We start from the raw sequence: 21,458 nt of genomic DNA on the forward strand, positions 1-21,458 counted from the left end.
AAATCAAAGGCATGACTAAAATATTGGTAAGATGTACTTGTTTGGACTGTAACCAAAGCAAATGCCAAATTTTTGGCAAAATCATGAACTTGTCGTTTGGTTTGAACCCAAGTGTACAGACTATGGATATATGCTTTTTTGGGTATGATCAAGGCATGGAGCAAATGGTTCGTGCTCTTGCTCTGCTCAAAGTTGATGGGTGATGACTGAAAAAACTGGATCGAAATGAAATGCTCTGATCTGATACACATAAAATCACTACGTGCATGCTCTGAGCTGATGCAACTGATATACTTTGATTTGTTTGCGCATGATTCAGTTCTTGCGTTTGAATAGATTGGAAGGGTTTTTTTTATGCCGCCAAAAATCTGGTAGCAGTATTCTAGAAAAAAAAAACTGGTAGCAATCCCAGAGCACAATAGAAAGCTGACATTTGAAATAAGCTTGAAACGTCCATCTATAGATGCTAAGTCATTGAGGCCTTGCTACTACTACATGGCATCCTAGCTTGATCGGCGCTGCTGAATAGATCAAACGCTGTCGAATTTATCAAGCTCTTTTTCATCACACGATTATCGTCAGATATAATGGAACAAACCAGTTCGCACCCAGGCAACCAGCCAACCACACAGAAACAACACAAAGTTTGCTAACACGAACTCACAAGTCACACCAGTAGAGACTCGAGTTCAAAAGCACGAGCTAATCCAACGGCACCCGAAAGGCCATGCTGAACTCAAATCTCGAAGTTTCGGGACATCCTATTCCTGGGGACGACGCGAGCACGGAGCGGATGCTTCATGACGGCGGTGAACTCGATCTCCTCAGCCAAGTCCACGCCCTTCCCTTCCCTCTCCGCCGGCGGCAGCCACTCCATCTCCCTCACGAGGTTCGCCACGAAGAACTCCACGTGAAGCAACCCCACCGTATACGCGGGGCAAATCCTACGGCCAGCGCCGAACGGCACCATCCTGATCCCGCCTCTGCTCGCCGTGACGTCCATGCCGTGCGCCTCGCCGCCGTCCAGGAACCGCGCCGGCCTGAACTCCCTCGGCGCCGCCCACTCCGCCTCGTCCAGGCCCCAGTCCCCCGCCAGGAAGTTCACCTCCGACCCATTGGGCACCGCGTACCCGCCGATCTCGGCCCCGCCGCCGTGGCCAAGCACGCCGTGCGGGACAAGGAAGTGGCCCGGCGGGTGGAGGCGCAGGCTCTCGAGCACCACGGCTTTGAGGTACGCCATCCCCTGAAGGTCGTCCAGGTGCCCGTCGCGGCTGAGCTTGGAGAGGGTTTCATTGTAGATCTTGGTCTGGACGTCTTGGTGGTTCACGAGCTCCGCCATGGCCCATTCTAGTAAGGTCACCGTGGTGTCCGTCCCCGCGTTCAGGAACTCCGAGCACAGGGTCACCACCTCGCCGTCCGTCAGCGGCCGCCCCCCGCCGCCGTCTTCGTGATCCTCGGGAAGGCGGAGACCGAGGAGGGAGTCGACGTAGCACGCGCACGGCGCCGGCGGCGGCTCCTGGGCGTCTTCTCGCAGAAGCTGCCGCCGGGCGTGGATCAAGGGGAGGAAGAGCTCCTCCTGCCTGCGCCGCACGGCCACGTGCGCGGCCCAGCGCCGCCGGAACACCCGCTTGGTGAGCGCGGGGAAGAAGGAGAAGACGGGGAAGCTGGCCATGGCGCGCACGATGCGCTGCTGGAGCTCCATGACCTCGCTCAGAGCATCCGGGCCGAGCGCGGCGGTGGCGCCGAAGCACATGTGCACGAGCAGCCCCACCATGGCGCGCCGGAACGCCGGCCTCACGCGGACAACCCCATCGTCGGCGCTCGCCCGGAGGTCGCGGAGGAGGGCGTCGAGGGCGCGCTGCCTGGCGGGAGCGAAGCCGGCGACGCGGGCCGGGCTCAGGGCCTGGGCGGCGAGGTTGCGGCGGAGGAGGCGCCAGTAAGGCCCGTAGGGGGAGGTGCTGATGTCGCGGGCGCCGCCGGTGAGGAGCCGCAGGGGCTCGGCGAGAGAGGGGCGGTCGGCGAAGGTGGCGCCGCCCTGGACGAGCGCGCGGTGGGCGAGCCCGCGGTCGGAGACGAAGACGACGGTGCGGAAGAGGTGGACGGAGACGACGGGGCCGTACCGCGCGTGCAGGTCGCGGAGGAGCGGGGCCAGGTGGAAGACGGAGCGCCGGAGCAAGAGGAACCTGGCCAGGAAGACCAGAGTAGACGGGCCTGGAGGAAGCCGACCCTGCTGGCTCTTCTTGTTGTTCTTCTTCATGCCGCGGAGGAAGAAGAGCAGACACAGGGAGAGGGTGGTGGTGAGCACTAGGGCCGATGATGGCCATGGCCAGGTGCTGCTGCTGCTGGTAAGCTCCATTATGGTTGCTGCAGATCTTGATCTGCCTCTCCTGATCAGGTATGCCCTGGTTTTGGTGTAGTTTAGTTTAGCCAGCTGCGATACCTCCATTTTGATTTATAAGGCCTGAGACCGTGTCCATGGATCTTCAATTTGATCAATTAAATACGTGTTACACTTTTCATTTCTAAATGTCTGTGTATTTGTAGTCGTCCTAAGTTAAACTTTGTCTTGACCGATTTTGTAGGAAAAAACACCAGCATATGTAACATTCAATTAGTATCATTAAGACTATTGCTACGTATATTTTTCATATTGTAATTGTTTGGTATTTTATCTACAAGTCATGTTAAAGTTTGACTTAGAACACCGCTAAATGTATAGATTTTGAAAACACAGTGAGTGTTACGTAAAAAGTTTGTCATTTGGCTATCTAAATTTGTGATCGGAATTGCCTTGCGTACGACGATGTGTGTACGATTTTCGTACAACTACACACATGCACAGTTTGCAATGTTGTGAATCCATGGCCCCATGTTCTGACTCGGTGCAAATGTGAGTCTTATCGTACGAGTTCGTCGGACGAATTCCGTCGTACGTGTAGCAGCTCTCATTTGTGATCTAGGAACACGTACAAGCCTTGTACTCCAAACGGAGGTGCTGTGATGTCAACTCCAATCTATGTATATTAAGATATATTTTTCCAGTGATCTGGTATAGAGAATGACAAGTGGGGCAGAGATATATGCATAGCTGGGGATTGTATTAACTTGCTGCAATGCTAGCGAGGAACGCTGTTTTTCCAGGAGTGCCATATGATTGATTAGGGGCTATGCTAACGAGCGACCGGCTGATGCCATTGATCTGAGGATACGATGGCTTCTGATGCAGCAAATACGCGGCCCCGAATGCGTGTGCAGGAGGAGTATACGCTCCTGGCGATTGTAAGGGGCCCCGAGTCCCAACTGTCAGGCACAGTTTCACGTCATAAAATAAAATAAAAACATTAAAATTTTGGCTTAAATTCGATTTAAGGTTTGAATATTGGACTGGACTACCTAGCGACGTGCCCACAGGAAGCTAACCGTGCGGCGCTTCGTACGCGCCCGCGCGTCCGTCCAGCGCGATGGCCTACGATGCTTTTTTGTTGCAGCTCCGGGTCGGGCTCGAAATCATGCGTCTGTCGAGATGCACCAGGCCACCACGGCTCCCGTGGCATATGCACGGAGCATGTCAGGGCTGGGCTGCCTTTGGTCCTGGAGACATGACTCCGGCAGCTACATGCTATATGCAGTTTCTCTGGCCATCATCTTTACTAGCAGCCCATGACTAAAATCGTAACATATTCGGATTAATTCCATCGAAAACATAGTCATACACGATGTACTTACCAGTTTAGCCACAGCTGTTTGCGGGTTTACCTTTAAATACTTGTCTATTTATCAACAAATTAACTACTTACTTACCGACTTATCAGGTTTACCATGTCTACTTATCAGGTTAACTGCATGTGTTTACGAGATTAACAGTGCCAGCTTATCAGGTTAGCTGTATGTGCTTACCGGGTTAACAGCATGTGCTTACCAAATTAACTATGACAGCTTACCAGGTTAACCGTGCATACTTTGCAGGTTAACAATGCTTATTTACTGAGTTAACTGCGCTTATTTATCAGGACAACTATGCTTATTTACCGGGTTAATGATGCCAACTAGGTTCAACAAAAGCACGACCTTGATAAAACGACAATGATAGATCTGAGCTGCAATCATTGGCATCAGCCAATGCACTTGAGGGGACGATCGATGCTAACAAAGTCTCGTCTCAATGCCTAAATGCGTGCTAAGACGCTGGAATGAATGTAGGAGATCAAATTTCTGTATAAGCGACGTCGAGCCACCCCTCGTTCTTTCCGGCGCGAGTCATCTCATCCTCTTCTGCGTCGCCACCGAAACCGACAACCGTCTTATCCGGGTCAGGACATGCTCCGCCTCCATCGCGGGCTCGCGGCAGCGCTATCAGTTCCGCCGTCCTATGGTTGAGCTTGCTCCGGCGCGGTGTACATATTTAACATCTTCTGAGCTTTTCATCGACCACGTCACCGGCACGCTCGAGCACTCCTTCCGTCGCTGTACCTTGCTCCGCCGCGCCCCTGCTCTCCACCGACGCGGTCTGAACGCCGCCGCCACGATCTGGACGCCGCTCCGCCATGCCGTTGCTCTCCGCCGCCGCGGTATGGACGCCGCACCGGGCATGGAGCGAGTCGCCGAAGCGGGCGGCGCTGACGGTAATGGAGTGGCTGCGCGCGCGTGATGGGCAAGGACGAGACGGATCTGGGGCATGGTCGCCGGAGAAGCCTACAAGGTCGTCGTCGAAGCCGGAGTGTTCGGGAGCCGGGTGCTGGACGTGCCGCGGGAGACGGGCGAGAACCAGGGAGCGCGCGGGAAGGAAGCAGCCATTGGGGCTGCCCGAGGCGCCGAGCAAGCTGCTGGAAATCAGGCAGTCAGGCCGGCGGCGTTGTGGGTTGGAGAGGAGAAGAATCGGGAGTGAAGAGGGAGGTTTGTGTTGGTGGGGAATTTTGCGAAGAGAAGGCATCAGCGGCTGACAGGAACCGGCTGCAATCGGACGCTCGTGAGGACGCGCCGCACGGTAAGACTAGCGTGCGGACGTGCCCAGATTAGAATGTGCGTTGAATATTTGTCTAGAAACAGAGCAATGCTTACCATATGAGAATGCAACGAGCTACTTTAAAATTTTGGCTTAAAATTCGATTTTCAACTATAATTTTTATTTAAAATCCGATCTAAGATTTGAATATTGGTCTAGAAACGGAGCTATGCTTGGCAACCACGATGGCGTGACTTGGGGAATAGATCTCCTGGAAATTATCTCCTTTCACTTGTTATTTGTTCGGAAATCTCATTGCTATGTTATGCTATTCTTAAGTCGTAGTAACAAACGTACTTAAATTCGTCCCCATCTTGAGTTCCTCGTCACCGTTTCAGATTCAGACATCGCCATCAAGCATGCCACGCACACGGACACATGTCATGTGCACGACAGTTGACCGCTCGAACATGATTATTCATCACCATCTTCTGTACTTATAATACCATTTTAATTCGTCATCCATATTTTGATCGAGCTCGTCGTGGCGGTTTCAAATTATCATGCGCAGTCAGGTCTTATATATTTGCACGATAATTCGTCACTTAAGTTCCATGAAAAATAAGTCACCATCTGTTATGTTGCTCGTGGTGGCGCGTGCATACTTTCATATCCCTAGTTGATCCTGGTCTCGGATTTTGATAAAAAAATTATATGTGGTGATGGGTTGTTGCAAATTTGCAAGTTGTGTCCAAAGTTGACTACAAGAGTGTAATGATCAACTGAAAATTAGCTTAGTATTTATATGTGGTGGAGTAGATTCATATCGCGCAAAGTCAAACCAGCCAAGAAACATCACGACAAATGGAGTACAAGCCAAACAGTCATGCCAACTCCGATCTATAATAAGATTGTTTTTAAGTGATTCTTGCGTGCACCCCAAGAATAAGCATTGCCCGTAAAAAAAATTGATTACTACTTTTTCCATCCATATTAAGTGTCTCAAAGTTTCCCAAACAGAAATGTATCTATAGTTAAAAAAACATCTAGATAGTTAAAAAACATCTAGATACATGTAATATTTTCACACTTAATTGGAACGGAGTGAGTACGGTTCTTGCGCGCCCTATAGCATGCACGCGCTGCGGCTTCTTAATTTCTCTTTGACTTTAAGAGTTAAAAGATAATTGTTTGTAGCTGCCTACAGATTTCAGAAGCTTGCAAAGATGCAGCTACAAGTTGGAGAGGCACCAACTTTCATTCTGACCTTGCGAGAGCGAGACCGAAAGAGGATACATAGACAACACCACTATTAAGTTCAAAATTCATAAACTTCAGCAGTTACCATCCACAGCAACAGCTCACAGTTGCAATTGCAATGCATAAACCGGTACTTAAACAATCTGCCACAAAACTCAGAAGAAAAACTGATAACACTATGGAATAAGATCCGTCGCAGCCTAAGCCTTGCGCCTGCCGTAGAACCTCTGCTTCTCGTCTGTAGTCTGGAAGCGCCCATGCCCAAACTTGGATGAGGTGTCGACGAACTTGAGGGTGATATTCTCAAGGGCCAGGCGTGACGTCTGCTTGAGTAGGGACTGGCGGAGGGTCACCACCCTCTTCTTGGGGCCGACGCAGCAGCCCTTGATCATGAGGTAGTCACCCTTCACCACACCGTAGTGTGGGAAGCCGCCCATCGGGGTGATGTCCTTCTCAGTCCTGCAAGCACCATGGTGTCAGTTTTACAGAGCATGATGAAGCGCTTAACACAAGATCAGTCATGTAGGTTTTGCTGATAGATACCTGTCGAACTCAGTGCTGGCATCATGAGTCTCCTGTCCAACCTTGCCAATCTTGTAAACCTTCTTGTTCATTTCTGTGCGGTGGTGGTATCCATTCTGACCAGCTCGGGCAACAGTGTAGGACACCCTAGCAGGATGCCAGGCACCAATACAGGCAACCTTGCGGAGACCCCTGTGGGTCTTGCGGGGAAGGCGGGTGACACCCCAACGGGTCACAACACCTTCATAACCCTTGCCCTTGGTGACACCAATGATGTCAATCATCTCATCCTTCTGGAAGACAGCTTCAACTGGAACTTCCTTCTCAAAGAACTTGTAGCCATAGTCAACCTTGTCTGCAATGGTGCCTCCATTAATCTGGATCTCCATGAGGTGGGCCTTCTTTTGCTTCAAACCCTTCATCTTCCTAATCTGTTAACAATACACAGCATGACAGGTGAGCAGAAGATCCATTTTTCAGAATACTTGACAAAGACAGGTAGGACACAGCAAACCCACCTGTGTATGGGCAATAACACGGACAACGGAAGCATACTTCTTCATTTTCTCAAGTTGCAACTGGATTTCTTTCTTGCCTGCGTCAGTGTCATACTTGAGGGCATACTTCGTGAAAGCCTTCTTCTTGCTCTTGCACCAGTTCTTATAGAACCGTCTCCTCACATCCTCGCTAAGGTGCTGAGCCCAGACCGAGTTGAGAGTGCGAAGGCCACGAGGAGTCTTCACGTATGCCACAAGACCAACAATGACAATAGGAGGGGTCTCAATGATGGTAACTGCCTCACATGTTTCCTTCTTGTGGAGCTCTGCACGACGTCAAGACAATATAGGCATTATTAAACAATAAGCAGGAACTGAATACTTAAATTGCAAGGCAAATGATCTATATTAGTGGAGCAGTCTTGCAGCCCAAGAGAAAACAAATAAGATAAAAAAACTAATATTGGTAGCTTTTAGAAAAGATTAGTTTGCTTAGCAAATCTAAGGAGTGCATGAGCCAACATGATATACTAACAAACTAAGCATGCATCAGTGGGACTACTGCTTATTACTGATCATGTTATTGCCTTATGGGTAAAACAGTAATAACAGAATGTTTCATCAGGATGCATAAACATATCCTAGTACTGATAGAGCGATTGGTTCAACGAATCCTTCTATTGATAACAGTGCAATTTGTTCATGCATCACAGTTTTATTGGTTCAATGAATCCTAGTATTGATAACAGTGCAATTGGTTCAATGAATCCTAGTATTGATAACAGTGCGATTGGTTCAATGAATCCTAGTATTGATAACAATGCGATTGGTGGTAGACATACTGGATCCAGGCTTCTCGACCTCACGCACAATGTGGGTCATTCCAGCCTTGTAGCCCAGGAAGGCAGTGAGGTGGCAGGACTTCTGCTGGTCATCCCTAGGGAAGGCCTTCACTGCATGAACAAAAATCAACTGATTAGACAGATACATAAACCCCTAATTAAGTATATCCAGTCACTGAAACAATCGATCAAATAACTGGCGGGCAACAATTTTGTACAGGAATTGACAGTTAGATCAAAATCTCATAACTTGATAAAACATGAACGTGTCATGCATTTGGGCAACAAAACACACAAATAAGTGAAGAACTTTTAAGGAGACTACACAACAATAGTTTGTGATGGAATTACTTCGAGGTGTGATGCAACGGCAGTGACACTGATTACTAGATAGAATATCAAACGCTAGATCCAACCGAATCAACAACATCCCAATCAAAGTAACCTCATTACAAACACAATCCAGCAAGTGGCGAGTTAGATGCGCTCACGTACCCTTTCCCCTGTGGCGGGAGCAGCGCTTCCTGGGGAGGAAGCCGAGGGAACCGTGCCTCGGGTGCTCGAACTTACGGTGCGACATCGCCGCTCCTCCTTCCTTACCTGCGATGCCACCAACACCAAAAAAACAAATTAGATCTGCAACAATCAGAACAGGTAGAATACGCAAACTGTCTAGAGCAAAAGCGACGGAATCCCTCGACGCTAGACACCAGAGAGCATGTTAGAATTCGATCCCGCGGCGTGCTGGCTAAGAATTTCGCGAAGAATACACAGAGAGCAGTAGAGGATTCGGGAGATGGAACAGCTGCGCGAGATTTCGAGAACGGCGATACGTCAGGAGGGTTCGTTTACCTGCGGGAGAGCGGGCGGCAGCGGCAGCGGCGGCGGCGCGAGCTGGGTGCGGAAGGCGAAGCGGGTAAACCCTAGCGCTGGTATTTATAGATGGCTGCGGAATGCGAGGGTTTGTTTGGCTGGGTCGGACGGGAATGCCGGGCTTGGTGGGCTGATTAGACCCGTGAGTACTTGTTTGGATTGGGCTCGATGCTTCAGCGTCTTCTTTTTCCTTCGGCCTAGCCCGTGAATCGATTTTCCTCCAAAAAAAAAAAGCCCGTGAATCGATTCTAAAAACAAAAACCGTGAACCCTTCAGCACGTCCCATTTGAAATACAAACACGGAAAAAACACACATAGAACCGTTGATCTCATTCCTTCGACCCAAACACTCACCGTAGAAGCAAAAGATTGAAATCCTACAAATTTCAACGAAAATTATTTACCAAAAGATATTGTAGACAAAAGACAATGAACTTGCTTAAAAAATATGACCGTTACCAAAAACAAGAGAGCAGACAAGCTGCTAGCTGCAACAACATCGAACATCAACAACTTTTACTTCGGACCCACTCCCTCAACTCCAATCAGTAAAATACTCCGCTCCCACACTCTCCCGACCAAAAACAAACACTCCCCGTCTTGAGCTTTCGCCGCTTCTCCCTTCCAAAACCCCAACGCCCTCGCCGTCACCGGCCTCGACGACGACGCAGCGGACTCCACGAGAATGCTCCGGGAGGGGTGTGCGCTGCGCGAGCGCTGCAGGATCGCCGGCGGTGGCCTCGTCGATTGCACCCCATCGGTACGGATACAACACCTACCCTGCGCCCACCAAACCCTCGCTTCGTCGCGCGCGACAGTTGGTCGGCTGGCCGCGTTAAAATGCTTTGCTGCTTCTAGTCCACTGGATGATCGCTCGTAGTCCCCTCGTCCGTGCGGTGCGGGGTTTTGTGTAGAAACTAGAAATGGCAGAGGGGGGCTGATGCTATGGATGGTCCTTGTCTTGCTTTGCCCGCAGGGTAGTGGCGGCGGCGCGGAGGAGCGGCAGGTGCTCGGGGTGGTGGTGGGGAAAGGGTGTTTGAAGCGGCTGGCGGGTGATGGAAGCGGCGGGGGTTCTGGTCCCAGCAAGAAGGTGAGCTTTGTGCTGGAGCCCCACGTGCGGGTCATTTCGCCACGAGCTGTTGTCAGGGCAAGGGGGAGGCCAGAGGGTGGAAAGCGTGTTCGTGCTGGTGGTGGTACTGCCGTAGTTGCAGGCGATGATGCTCCAGTCAGGCGATCCAGGAGGAATGTGGTGAATTTGGGCGCTGGAGTTGAGCTTGAGCAGGTAACTGTAGCTGTTAGTAACTCTGCTGAGGCCGAAGAAGATGGGGTGGCAGAAGCTTTTGACAGGAAGCGGAAGAGGGAGAGCGGTGAGAGTTCAGAGCATATGGCTGTTGGTCCACGGATGGGAGCTCCTTGTAGAATCACGAGGTCGAGCGGCCTCCTGTTGGCAGCCCCTTTCGTGTGGTCTCCTGTGATTGAGAAGAAGAGAAGGCGGAAGAACATGGAAGATGAGACAGAACAAACATGTGTTGAGGAGGAGCAACCTGCTGAAGTTCAATGTTTGGGTACAGCAGTAAATTCTGAACTGGTGACAGCACAAGAAGATGAACCTGCAGCGCAGAAGGTTGCTAGGGTTGAAGATGCGTTGGTGCCCATTTTCGTTGAGAACAAGACAGGGAGGAAGATTGAAGATGCCCACTCTGATGGTAAAGCGCTGGAGATGCCTAAAAATGATGACCCTGTTCCCATTGCCTTAAGGGATAAAGCTGTTCAGGGTAACAACATCGTGGTGGAGGAAAGTCATTTCGGCAAGGAAGTGCAGAACAGGAGTCAACCCAGTAGACCAGATACTCGCAGCAACAGACATCAGCAGCTTGCATTTTCAGTAGAGAAAGAATATCAAGAACATGTTGCTGCTCCCCATAAGGGCCACCCACTTAGGCAATCACGGCGAAACCTTTCCGAGGCCAATGGATTGTTGAACAATAACAGAACTTCAGAAAGAAACAACTGTAGCAGAGTATCAGAGGAGAGCAATGGCTTGAAAATAGCCCACTCATGCATGCACAATACGGCAAAGGAAGATGACCAATATGGCAGAGCTAAGGTAAGGTTCCTTTTAATTGTAGCAGCGGTGAGATTCCTTTTAATCATAACAGTGGTAATCGATCCTATGAGATGATCAAGGCATATATATATCTGTTATTCCTACTTCTCTCGAACAAGGGACCAAATGGCAGAGGGGAGTTGTCTTTGTGCTTATTTGAGTTTTCTTGCTTTACAGGGTTGTGCTGGTGCAGAAAAGCAGATGGTCGGGGTGGTAGCGAGGAAAGGGTGTTTGAAGCCTCTAGGTGGTGGTGCGAGCAGCAGGAACTCCAATGCTGCAAAAAATGTGACTTTTGTGTTGGTGGAGCAGGCGGAGGCGGATGGGATGCAGTTCGGGGGGAGACCACTGGTGATGTGGTCACCAATTGCTGCCAGGACAAGGTGTAGGCGGAAGACCAGGATGATTCTTCCTGGTGCTGAAGCAAGCAGAGGGGAACATCAGCTGACGCATGTTCAAGTTGGTGGTCATTCTGTTACCGAAGGTGATGCTCGAGAGATCGCTTCAGACGCTCCGTTGAGGTGGTCAAGGAGGAATGCAGTTGAATGCGGTGTTGGCGATGTAGTTCAGAAGGTTACTGGAGCTGTAAGTCGGAGTAACGCTACCAGGGCTGATAAAGAAGAGGGGGATGTAGGACAAGCATTCGACAGGAAGCAGAAGACCAGCGAGAATGCTGGGGATCTAGTTATCAGTGCTCAAGTTGGATTTTCTCGTATCTTGTCACCAGCCTCTTTCCTGTATTCTTTGTTCTTGAGAAGAACATAGGACGGAGGTGGGCAGGTGATGTCAAGGAACAAAATGCCTTAAGTAACAACTTGCTAATTTGGGTAGAATTCTAAGATATGCTTCGGGTTTGGGACACTGTTAAGCCCACTAAGATGTTTATGATCTCAGAACTCCTTTGGTGATTTCAATGCATGTTTTGTGGCTTCTTGAAATACATTTGTAACATGTCTCATAAACAATTGTGGGAAATGCATCAAACTCGTATTCTTTCATTAGTTTTTGCACTTAACTCATGCAGTTCAAAAATTGCACTTCTGTGGATTATTTTTGTTTAGCATCCTATCTTGACATGGTAATAACTTACTAGCCTCATAGAACTTCTACTGAGGAATTTTATTAAAGACGAAAATAAGTAAATAACCGTGATGCCCTTTGTTATTTGGATAGTATTTTAGGATGCCTGAACATTCCTGGATAGTGGAGATGATGCCCATTCGGCCTGCAGCATACAGCTGTGACAGTCGAATTTGCTCCATTGTTCAAGTTGTTTCAAACCTAAAACTTAACTGTAGGTGCATCCAAAATTCCAGATGATTATGCAATCATCTGGGTTATCCATTGATCTATGCAGCCCTGTTGCATTATTTGGGACAGTTCCAACTTCCAAGTTCTTTTGTTTTAAACTCATCATGAACCCTGTATTTGCATTTGCATAAGTATTTCCTGATGTTTTTCTCTTTATTGTTTTTGGTTGTGGAGAAGAGTATGGAGGCAATAGCCGTGGCAGCGCATGGAGAGGCACGAGTGCACGACGGAGGACCGGTTGTAATAATGAAGGATGGAAATAACACAAGAGCTCTTGCATTAAATGTTTGTCATGTTTTATGCAGGATGCTTGAATCAAAACTGCTTCTTGGTAAAAGAATTTTGGAGATATGGTTACTTTCTGATTAATTTTGCTCTATTCTTTTCGTAAACATACCATTTTTTGTGATATCTCAGTAATGAGAATACTTGAATGCTTACTTTGTTTATTACTTTACTTATCTGGATATAAAGGTGTGCATTGCTTATTGGTATTGCATATGTGACTAATTTTCCCAATTCTCGGTACCCATGTTTCTCTCGTTTCAGATGTTATGCTTTCTGTTACATGGTTCCATTATTAGATTTAACTCTGCATATCCTCTGTTCACAACTGATGGGCACTGATCAGTGATCACAAAGCAGTTCGATGTAACTCCAGTTACTTCTATGTCAATTTTTCCAGCAACTTATCGGCTAATGAGACAAATGTGAAAACATTGAGTTTTCCTGCTTATACTTTTTTGGTCAATAGAGGTACAGGAATCTCACTTCATTTTAGACTTTTTTCTGCTGAGAACTGAAGATTGACCAGGATATGCACAAAGATGTTTTCATCTGTATCCGTAGCATCACTATTAGGATTGCAATTGATGGTAGGCCTCAGTTAAATTCCTTCTGAGCATATTGGCTTTCAAAGAATAGATATGACAATACTGTTATCTTCCCTTGCTTGTTCTATTCCGAAGCCAATTGCACCTAGACTTGCTTGTTGAGAAAAAGGAAAATTAATTCCTTAATTAGTTTGCCTTGATTCAGTTTTCAATTATAGATGCAATTTAGGATTTAATGGGCCACATTCTCTGACGAATAATTGGCAGTAAGTCTAAAATTAAAAGCTCAGAAGACCAAGTATCAAAATACGAATCCATATATCAAAGATCCAACACAACCTCTTTTATTTGCTTTAATCCAGGACACCATGTTTCTATCTTGCTTCATATAAATATGGTTGCCTGTTCCGACTGACCTTACATGTGCCAAAACTGCAGCAGGAAGCTGATAGCAACTGCATCTGTACCATAACATGGCGCACGACTGTCAGAGATAAAAGATGTTGTTGCCGATCCAACATGCCTCGCACGAAGCCTGTGAGTTGTGTTATCTATGGCCATGGAGAAGCTACATTTGTCGGTCAGGATCATCTCAACCGAACAAATTTCCTTCATTCAGAGCTCAAACAGGACCCGGGCTGCTGCATGCCAAAAAACCACTTCATTTCAAATTGATGATACTTGTGTTTTTTTTTTCTCCTTTCCATTTTGGCAAAAGTTCTGCATACAGAACAATTGCTGACAAGAAGGCATACAAGTTTGGCGCTGCTTGTGGGAAGTACTTTGTTTTTTACCTAATTGAGAAACTGTTTGACACTTACCTTGTTTTGAACAAATTACCTGACTGCTCTAGAGACACTCGGCGTCAAATGCAACCGAAGAGGAAGGAACCGACAATTTCAAACATCGAATGAGTACAGGTTTGTACCCGCAAAAGTAGAGAGAGAACGAATACAGCTTTGATCTACAACTGAATCACCTTAGGCCGTGTTTGGTGTTAGTGTATTTTTTAGTCACTAGTGTTTTGGTATTTGAGAGTTTTGGGTGTCAAAAACCTAACACTCAAAAACCCAAAAACACTAGTGTTTTTTATTTGGTACAAAAATGGAGTGTTTTGTTGGGGAAACTAGGGACGATCCCCTCCAAACCCTTTCTACCAAACAACCATTTGAGATTTGTAGTGTTTTTTAATTTGGAGTAGTTTATACCCTAGAAAACATCCCAAAAAACTCTAGTACCAAACAGGGCCTTACATGCCAATTCTACCTTTTTCTGTAATATCAATCACATAAAGTACAATACTAATATGTAAGAAGTGTTATAGAAAGAAGTTACATAGAAATTCATGCTCATGGTGATTACACACTTATTGTAGAATGAACTGGTTATGAAAGTATACGAGAGCTCTTGGGGCTGCTTCTGACTTGCCCATGGTGATCACACACTTATACTATTTGCTTTCTCGCAACGACGCGTGCTTGGAGCGGATTCTTCATCAAGGTGGTGAAATCTAGCATCTCCGTCATGTCCACCTCCGCCGCTTCTGCTGCCGGCGGCAGCCACTCCAGCTCCCTGACTAGCCTGGCCACGAAGTACTCGGCGTGAAGCATGCCGAGCGAGTACCCAGGGCACATCCTGCGGCCAGCGCCGAATGGCATCATCTTGATCTCCCTGCTCCCTGTAATATCCACGTCGCACCCCTCGCCGCCAGCCAGGAATCTCTCTGGCCGGAACTCCCGCGCTGCCGTCCACGTCGTTGGGTCGCGCCCCATCTCTGCGACAAGGAAGTTGAGCTCCGTTCCTTTGCGCACCGTGTAACCCCCAATGCCCACGTTGTCGTCGTCGCGCACGGCGTGTGGCAGGACGAGGCTGGTGGGCGGGTGCAGCCGCAGCCCTTCGAGCACAACGGCCTTTAGGTACGGCATCGCCTGCAAGTCGCCGTGGTTGTTTGTGTCTCGCTTGGCTTTGGTGACCTCTTCGTGGAGCTTGGCTTGGATGCCGGGGTGGTTCACGAGCTCGGCCATGATCCACTCGATCAGGGTCGTCGTGGTGTCCGTCCCACCGTTCAGGAACTCGGAGCAGAGGCTGACTGCCTCGTCGGTTGTCAGCGGGCGATCGCCCTCGTCGGCCACCCGGATCATAAGGAGCGACTCGGCGTAGCACGGCGGGGCGGCTAGTTCATCATTGCCGCCGGCGCGGTGGCAAGCGGCGGCACGGATGAGCGGTTCGAAGATCTCCGCCTGCCTACGACGCGTGGTGACGTATGCCGCCCAACGTCGGGGAAAAAGCCTCTTGGTGAGCGTCGGAAAAGAGGCGAAGGCGGTGATCCCGAGGAGCACCTCCCGCTGCAGCGCCTCGACCTCGTCCAGCGCCTTCTTGCTGAGCTGGGCCCCAAAGCACATGTACATGAGCAGCTCGAACATGGCGCGTCGCAGGAGCGGCCTGACCATCACGGGTTGTTGCTCTTGGTGGAGCAGTTCGAAGACGATGCCGTCAGTCACCCGCCTCCTTGCCGGGGCGAAGAGGGCGGCGCGAGAAGGGCTGAGCGCCACCATGGATGCAAGGTTCCGGCGAACGAGGCGCCAGTATGGGCCGTAGGGTGAGCCGCTGATGTTGCGCCGGTCGAAGCATTCGCGGGTGGGGTCACCCAACAGCGGCCTATCAGCGAAGGCGGCGGCGCCCTGCACGAGTGCGCGGTGCGCCACACGGCGGTCGGCGACAAAGACCATTGTGTGGCGGAGGAGGCGGACAGAGAAGACGGGGCCATGGAGGCCCGCAAGTAGATGGGCGAGGTCGAAAATGGAGAGCCGGAGCACAAGGAACTTGGCCAGGAAGAGCACAGCCGGCGGGCCCGGAGGCAGCCCCATCTGCTTGTGCCCATGTGCTGTTCCATGGCTGCCGCGACGGAGGAGCATCAGCGAGGCTGCAAGCGAGAGGGAGAGGGAGAAGGTGACGCAGAGGAGGAGGAAGGGTGTCTCCATTGTTGGCGTGACCTCAGATTGCGCATACTGCAGTGATATCAGTGAAGCTCTCTAGATTAGCCTTTGGCATCTATAAATAGTGCAGAATTGGCGGCAATCATATTCATACGGTCTTTTGAATTTAAATACACACGGGTGGTACTGATGGTACTAGTCCGGTGTGGTATACTGGTAATGACAGACGGGATTGGTAAGTTTTTGACGAAATACAGCCAGCACTGCTTTCATTAATTAAGGTAGAAGAAAAGTACAAAGATAGTACCAAGAAAATAAAAAGAGTTCGTATCAGAGATCCACGTCTAGAAGCTCAGTGCTCGGGTCCATCGACCCAGGGTATGCTCAGTCTATCTGCACCTCAAGTTAGTTGAGAACTTGAGATGCAGGTTTTCAGAAAAGGGCATTTTCTTTTGTAGATGTAGGCCATGTTGATACATTTTTTGTCAAAGAAATATGTCTGTTTGTGTTTAAGCAAACAGAAAACAGAGAGAGCGAGCGAGAGAGAGAGAGATGGAGAGTGCACTTACCTGTTTTTTTTTTCCTTTGTAGAAGGCCACCATAATCGTATGATTTGATTAGGCTTGTAGATTCTCATGCGATAACATTACTTGCATTGATGTTCCTTTCACTTTTTTTTTTCTGACTCAGCAGAGATGCAATGCAATGGATTACAGACAACTCAGATTGGTTGGTTTCTACTCCACGCCGGCCGCTCCATGCACCATATATTACGGCTATCCGTAAGTACATAACTTCACTTACTTTGACTCTTAAAAAGGTAAGTTGCTTCGGTGAAAATAATAGAGTACTCATTCCGTTCCATAATTGTTGTCGTTGTTTTAGTACAAATTTGTACTAAAACAGCGACAAGAATTATGAAACGGAGGGAGTAGTTATTATTTAAATTGTTACGAACATAATTTACTTGCCAAACATCATCTATCATCTAATGAAGAAAGGAATTGGATACACAGTCTATCCCGATCACATTACCTCTTTTCGTTTTGGAAGCTATCAGTCATTATTATTTAATTAACACTCCGTACTATGAAATTCATTTTGCTTGCAGGTAATTGGAGTTTCTGTTGCTCAAAACGTGGCGTGACACATTATACAATCCACACGATGAGATTGCGATATTACAGATTTGCAGACGTACATACTAGATGATCGTGCCAAGGACCAAACTATATGCTCAAGAAGTCAAGAGACGTATGTCTCCATCTGCCGTATTGCATAAAAATCATGTCACTATTTTCAGGAATGCTATCACACTGGGAAGAAAAGGGAGAGATCCATTCCGTACGCTTTACCCAACATGAGCTGTAACCCCTGTTTGCTGTAGAAGAAGCTGTAACCCCAGCTCAAATTTCGTATTTTATTTATAACTAGCCAAAATGCCCGTGCGTTGCAACGGGATGACAAAATAAAATGATATATTCGATGACATAATCCTTCTTTGACGAGCACCGAACATCCCTCTAAAAACACTTTCTTTCGAAGATTTTGTCTCTATATTCTACTCTCGGAAGAATAGAACAATAATACCTTTCCTTCTGAAACCTTCTGAAAATTATAAAAAGTATTGGGACCAAATAGTAAAAAAAAGATGGTATCGTGATCAAACCACTTATACACTTATGCATATTGTACACGTATTATTCACCTCACTTGTGTATCTTGCACTCGGCCTATTAGTTGGAGGATTTCTCAATTTAGAGGTTTTGACATTAATTTGAGGGTGCTGGACACCTTTACCTCATAAAATAAGCAATTATGTCCTCAAGTTTATGTCTTTCTTGTGTCATTGTTAATCCTTCTGGCTTGTGTGATCTGTGATCACAATGTCAACTAATTTTAGGTAATGGAGTAAAAATGTTGTTTCTTATATACCAAGATTGATCCAGCCATCTTCTGCGTAGAGAATATATTTTACCACGGACCATCAAGCTGAATTCATGCACACAGCGCTATAAACTCCAAGAGAAACTCGACTCGTTTAACGCAAAAAAAGAAGTCGGAATCATAATGGTCGTGAAAAAAAGTTCTCCGGTCACGAGTTGTGACAGAGAAAGCATGAGTGGACTTGGTGGTGGTACGTTAGAATAAGCACTTAACCTGCTTAATTAGTTAGTTGCATCAAGTGAAAAGCTTGCTGTCAAAATCTTATTGTCCATCGTTTTGCGAGGAAGAATGAAACCTGGGCAAGCCCCCCTGACAAAACAGCCAAAACTGACCAAGAATATGAACCATTGTAAAACTTTCGCTGTGAAAAACGTCCTCAAAATAGCCATGAAAAAAAATCAACAAGGAGTATATATCAATGGCCCGATAGAGGCCATCATCTAATGCCTAATGGCCGTGCATACTCAAGCACAGCAGATGCTAGAGCTTGGAATTTTGGAGGTTTCCGATTGACATCCGATGCAACCTCTCCAAGATAGCCATCAATTAATTTAGCCAGAGTATGCCATCACATCATCCACCCATGGGGAAGCATCACCATTAGCCCGGTCCATTGCCAAGAAGTACTCAAGAATCCTGTGCACGCAGTCGACATTATTACCGAGTTTCGATGGTGTAAGAGAAGTTTGGCAGCAATAGATCTTCCAGGCTGGCCGCCGGTGGCTGGTGGTGGCCCTGCTAGTCGGTGCGGCGAGCTCCATGGCGTCTGGGTCAGCAGAGGAGGAAGGGCTCCATGCCCGCGCAGATCGGGAAGACGGGAGGCAGGGACAGAGAGGGAGCGGAGGACAGCGGCCGTGGTGGCCATGCCGATCGGAGCGGCAAGCTCGGCGGCGGGCGTTCAGGGGTGGAAGTTGGAGCGGCGGTTGCAGAGATGCGGGGAGAGAAGGAGCGGCGTGCGGGGGGGAGAGAGCCAGAGGGAGAGTGAGACCACGAGAGAGTCGGAGAGAAGCGGAGGAAGAGAGAAGGGGATCGGGATTCGGGAGGAGACGTGAAGCGTGACGACCGACGAACGGGTGATCTTGTTTGTATGTGTATGAGTTGGGCCTGCTGGGCCTGTTGTGTATGTGCCCAGTAGAGGCGTGCGTGGTTCTCCTGGCCCAGCACGCGGTTCCGATCCCATCTATCGACGCGTGTGACGAACGACGAAAACGTGGTGAAGGGAACAGTCCGTATTTTTTAGATAGGTATAGATGTCCTTGTTCAAATTTCATGCTATATAGAACTGTCATCTGGACCTGGAGTTCATACTTTTAGCATCCGCGGTACTTAGATAGGAAGGCCCAATGTGAGTGGGCCTCTATTGGTGTCTCTGTGATTACACTTGCGACCATGTAGTCCAGTTTTTCTTGCGCTCTGCAACCAGCACTGTAATTTTTCACTTTATTTTTTTCCCATGGTGTTTTTCCTTTTTTTTGTTTTTTCTCCGTGCTACCAGTGACTTACATCCAGTCAACTCCCCCCCCCTGTTTTGGACGTTTGCCATGACCCCAATGCCATCCTATTTATTAGTACTTTTTTCCGAAAAGGAGGACATTCCTCCGCATCGGCATCGATCGATGCACACATCCATCGCAATCAGCACTTGGTGGATGAGCATCTCACAAAAACTTTATTGCATTTGTTCAAACACAAATATGCATGTGATGCCATGAGATCGTACGTCGGCTTGCCTAGATGAACCATGAAAGGGGAGAGCAGTCGTGAATTCCACACTTAGCTTTGGCACTCTTCTGGCGGTGAGGTCCGTCGCCATGTAGTGGCAGAGCTTGAGAGAACTTCGTACGTAGTAGCTCAATATGGAAGAGTCACGTTCCCCATGTCTTCCTCTGACGCAACAATTGAAATGCATCCCCAAGCTTGCTTGTGATCTGTGATGCCTTTGTTGCTTGATCTTAGGTTTTAGTTTCCATTAAAAAGATCCGCAAAATAGGCGTCCGACCACTCCCCCCTCCTCCTCACCCCCGCCGCCCCATCCCCACTTGGTCATCCATGCTTCCTTAAATACCTTTCTCAATCAACCTCTCTATCGGCAACTAATCGGACCCCATGAAGGTGAGAAAAGAAACCCGCCTTAATAACCCTCCTAACCATCGACATCTCATTCGTATCTATCTATCAGGCCCACAAGGGCGGGAAAGAAACACGCTTCAACTGCCTTCTGAATTGAAACCTCCCTTGTATCTATCTGATAGTCCCATAGGTCCCACAAGGACGGGAAAGAAACACGACTCAATTGACATTCTAATTCTAAATCCACACCTCCCTCGTAACTAACTGATGGGCCCACTGGTTCCATGAGTATGGGAAAGAAAATGTGCCTTAATTACCCTCTTGTATTGTCATGTCCATCGTAACTAACCGTTGGCTCATAGGCCCACAAGGGTGAGAGAAGGAAAATGTGTCTTAATTGGCCTACTTCAATGCTCAAAAAAAATTTGGCCTACTCCATTGACTCTTCGTCATAACTAATCGTCGCTTCTGTGGGACGGGAGAGGAGGGAAAGGAAAGACACGCACAATGAGCCTAGCCACAAGTGTGAGTAGGTTGGAGTATGCATGCAAAGCCATTTTCTATGATGACGTGCAGTCGTGGATTATCATCCGTACAGGCGCATGGAGCCTCGCGGAGAATAAAATGACACCTCAATTTTCGTTTGGACTGCAATTAATGTGTCGGTAGGTCTTTAAAGTCCAAATCCAATCTGTTAGCAGTGGTATAATCGTCCAAAAGCAATCAAAACACCCGCCCGCACTTACCCTGGTATTGCCGCTTATTTATAAATATAAAAGCTCAAAAAATCATATTCGTTCGTCCAACAAAGGATGTCTCAACTTTGACTAAATTTAAATGCATCTATACACTAAGTCATGTTTAAATACATCCAAATTTTGACAAACTTAATACATTTTTTGTTGGACGGAGGGAGTGAAGTAACAAAGCAGTCGAAATTGACCAGTTTTCCCAAAGACCAACTTGGATCGACCAAAACCACGAGATGTTATTTTGAACTTTGAAAGGTAATGTTCAAAAATATTAAAATCATTTACATTGGTTAGATAAAAATGGTAGCATCCAACGAGTCCAAAAAAATATATCCAAAAGATATATATTCTGTCGCTTGTACTCCACCAGTATATTTTATTGGAAAAGGGAAATTCAAATTCACATTTTTGGAAACTGTGCAGAATCAACGAACGACCTTGCTTATTCTGGATCGAGGGGAGTATGTATAAACGCGTTCACGTCAACACATACTTTGGGAATTATTCTCACGTTCCCAAAGAAGCCGGAAAATCAAGTTCCCATTTGCTAACTCGCCCGTCATTTCCTT

The 21,458-nt window shown here is 47.9% G+C and overlaps 4 protein-coding genes across 6 annotated transcripts; 1 reads left to right on the forward strand and 3 right to left on the reverse strand.

The window, feature by feature from the left end:
* Nucleotides 1-519: 519 nt before the first annotated feature.
* On the reverse strand, nucleotides 520-2,466 carry LOC100843092 (cytochrome P450 89A2). Its single transcript, XM_003576954.3, has one exon. The coding sequence runs from the start codon at nucleotides 2,444-2,446 to the stop codon at nucleotides 737-739; it is 1,710 nt and encodes a 569-aa protein (XP_003577002.3). The 5' UTR covers nucleotides 2,447-2,466; the 3' UTR covers nucleotides 520-736.
* Nucleotides 2,467-6,221: 3,755 nt separating this feature from the next.
* LOC100843702 (60S ribosomal protein L3) lies at nucleotides 6,222-9,046 on the reverse strand. Its single transcript, XM_010240376.3, has 6 exons — nucleotides 8,916-9,046; nucleotides 8,559-8,663; nucleotides 8,064-8,174; nucleotides 7,243-7,547; nucleotides 6,746-7,155; nucleotides 6,222-6,661 (listed from the first exon to the last, which is right to left on the reverse strand). Exons 2-6 carry the CDS (start codon nucleotides 8,641-8,643, stop codon nucleotides 6,403-6,405), a joined length of 1,170 nt encoding a protein of 389 aa, XP_010238678.1. The 5' UTR covers nucleotides 8,644-8,663; nucleotides 8,916-9,046; the 3' UTR covers nucleotides 6,222-6,402.
* A 437-nt stretch (nucleotides 9,047-9,483) lies between these two features.
* On the forward strand, nucleotides 9,484-14,004 carry LOC106866855. 3 transcript variants are annotated; one of them, XR_002959944.1, is made up of 5 exons: nucleotides 9,484-9,696; nucleotides 9,913-11,043; nucleotides 11,221-11,820; nucleotides 12,529-12,682; nucleotides 13,623-14,004. XR_002959944.1 is itself a non-coding variant. In XM_014903065.2 (4 exons), the coding sequence occupies exons 1-3, from the start codon at nucleotides 9,622-9,624 to the stop codon at nucleotides 11,803-11,805; spliced, it is 1,791 nt and encodes a 596-aa protein (XP_014758551.1). In that variant the 5' UTR covers nucleotides 9,484-9,621; the 3' UTR covers nucleotides 11,806-11,820; nucleotides 12,529-13,333. The 3 variants fall into 3 exon arrangements, 2 of the variants coding, with proteins under 2 accessions (XP_014758551.1, XP_014758550.1); XM_014903065.2 differs by lacking the exon at nucleotides 13,623-14,004 and having other exon boundaries at nucleotides 12,529-13,333; XM_014903064.2 differs by lacking the exons at nucleotides 12,529-12,682; nucleotides 13,623-14,004 and having other exon boundaries at nucleotides 9,485-9,696; nucleotides 11,221-12,038.
* Nucleotides 14,005-14,423: 419 nt separating this feature from the next.
* LOC104585178 (cytochrome P450 89A2) lies at nucleotides 14,424-16,220 on the reverse strand. Its single transcript, XM_010241190.3, has one exon. It carries the CDS (start codon nucleotides 16,163-16,165, stop codon nucleotides 14,630-14,632), a length of 1,536 nt encoding a protein of 511 aa, XP_010239492.3. The 5' UTR covers nucleotides 16,166-16,220; the 3' UTR covers nucleotides 14,424-14,629.
* Nucleotides 16,221-21,458: the final 5,238 nt, after the last annotated feature.

The sequence above is a fragment of the Brachypodium distachyon genome, chromosome 4, assembly GCF_000005505.3.
Source record: "Brachypodium distachyon strain Bd21 chromosome 4, Brachypodium_distachyon_v3.0, whole genome shotgun sequence".
In the NCBI taxonomy this organism is placed as follows: domain Eukaryota; kingdom Viridiplantae; phylum Streptophyta; class Magnoliopsida; order Poales; family Poaceae; genus Brachypodium; species Brachypodium distachyon.

Bases quoted from the DNA above. Each gene is read 5' to 3' on its own strand.
- LOC100843092 (XM_003576954.3), bottom strand. From the start codon at position 2,446: ATGGAGGTATCGCAGCTGGCTAAACTAAACTACACCAAAACCAGGGCA.
- LOC100843702 (XM_010240376.3), bottom strand. From the start codon at position 8,643: ATGTCGCACCGTAAGTTCGAGCACCCGAGGCACGGTTCCCTCGGCTTC. The intron at 7,548-8,063 runs GTATGTCTACCA...GACGTCGTGCAG, and splicing joins GGTCGAGAAGCCTGGATCCA to AGCTCCACAAGAAGGAAACA. The intron at 6,662-6,745 runs GTATCTATCAGC...TGGTGCTTGCAG, and splicing joins GCCAGCACTGAGTTCGACAG to GACTGAGAAGGACATCACCC.
- LOC106866855 (XM_014903065.2), top strand. From the start codon at position 9,622: ATGCTCCGGGAGGGGTGTGCGCTGCGCGAGCGCTGCAGGATCGCCGGC. The intron at 9,697-9,912 runs GTACGGATACAA...CTTTGCCCGCAG, and splicing joins TCGTCGATTGCACCCCATCG to GGTAGTGGCGGCGGCGCGGA. The intron at 11,044-11,220 runs GTAAGGTTCCTT...CTTGCTTTACAG, and splicing joins ACCAATATGGCAGAGCTAAG to GGTTGTGCTGGTGCAGAAAA.
- LOC104585178 (XM_010241190.3), bottom strand. From the start codon at position 16,165: ATGGAGACACCCTTCCTCCTCCTCTGCGTCACCTTCTCCCTCTCCCTC.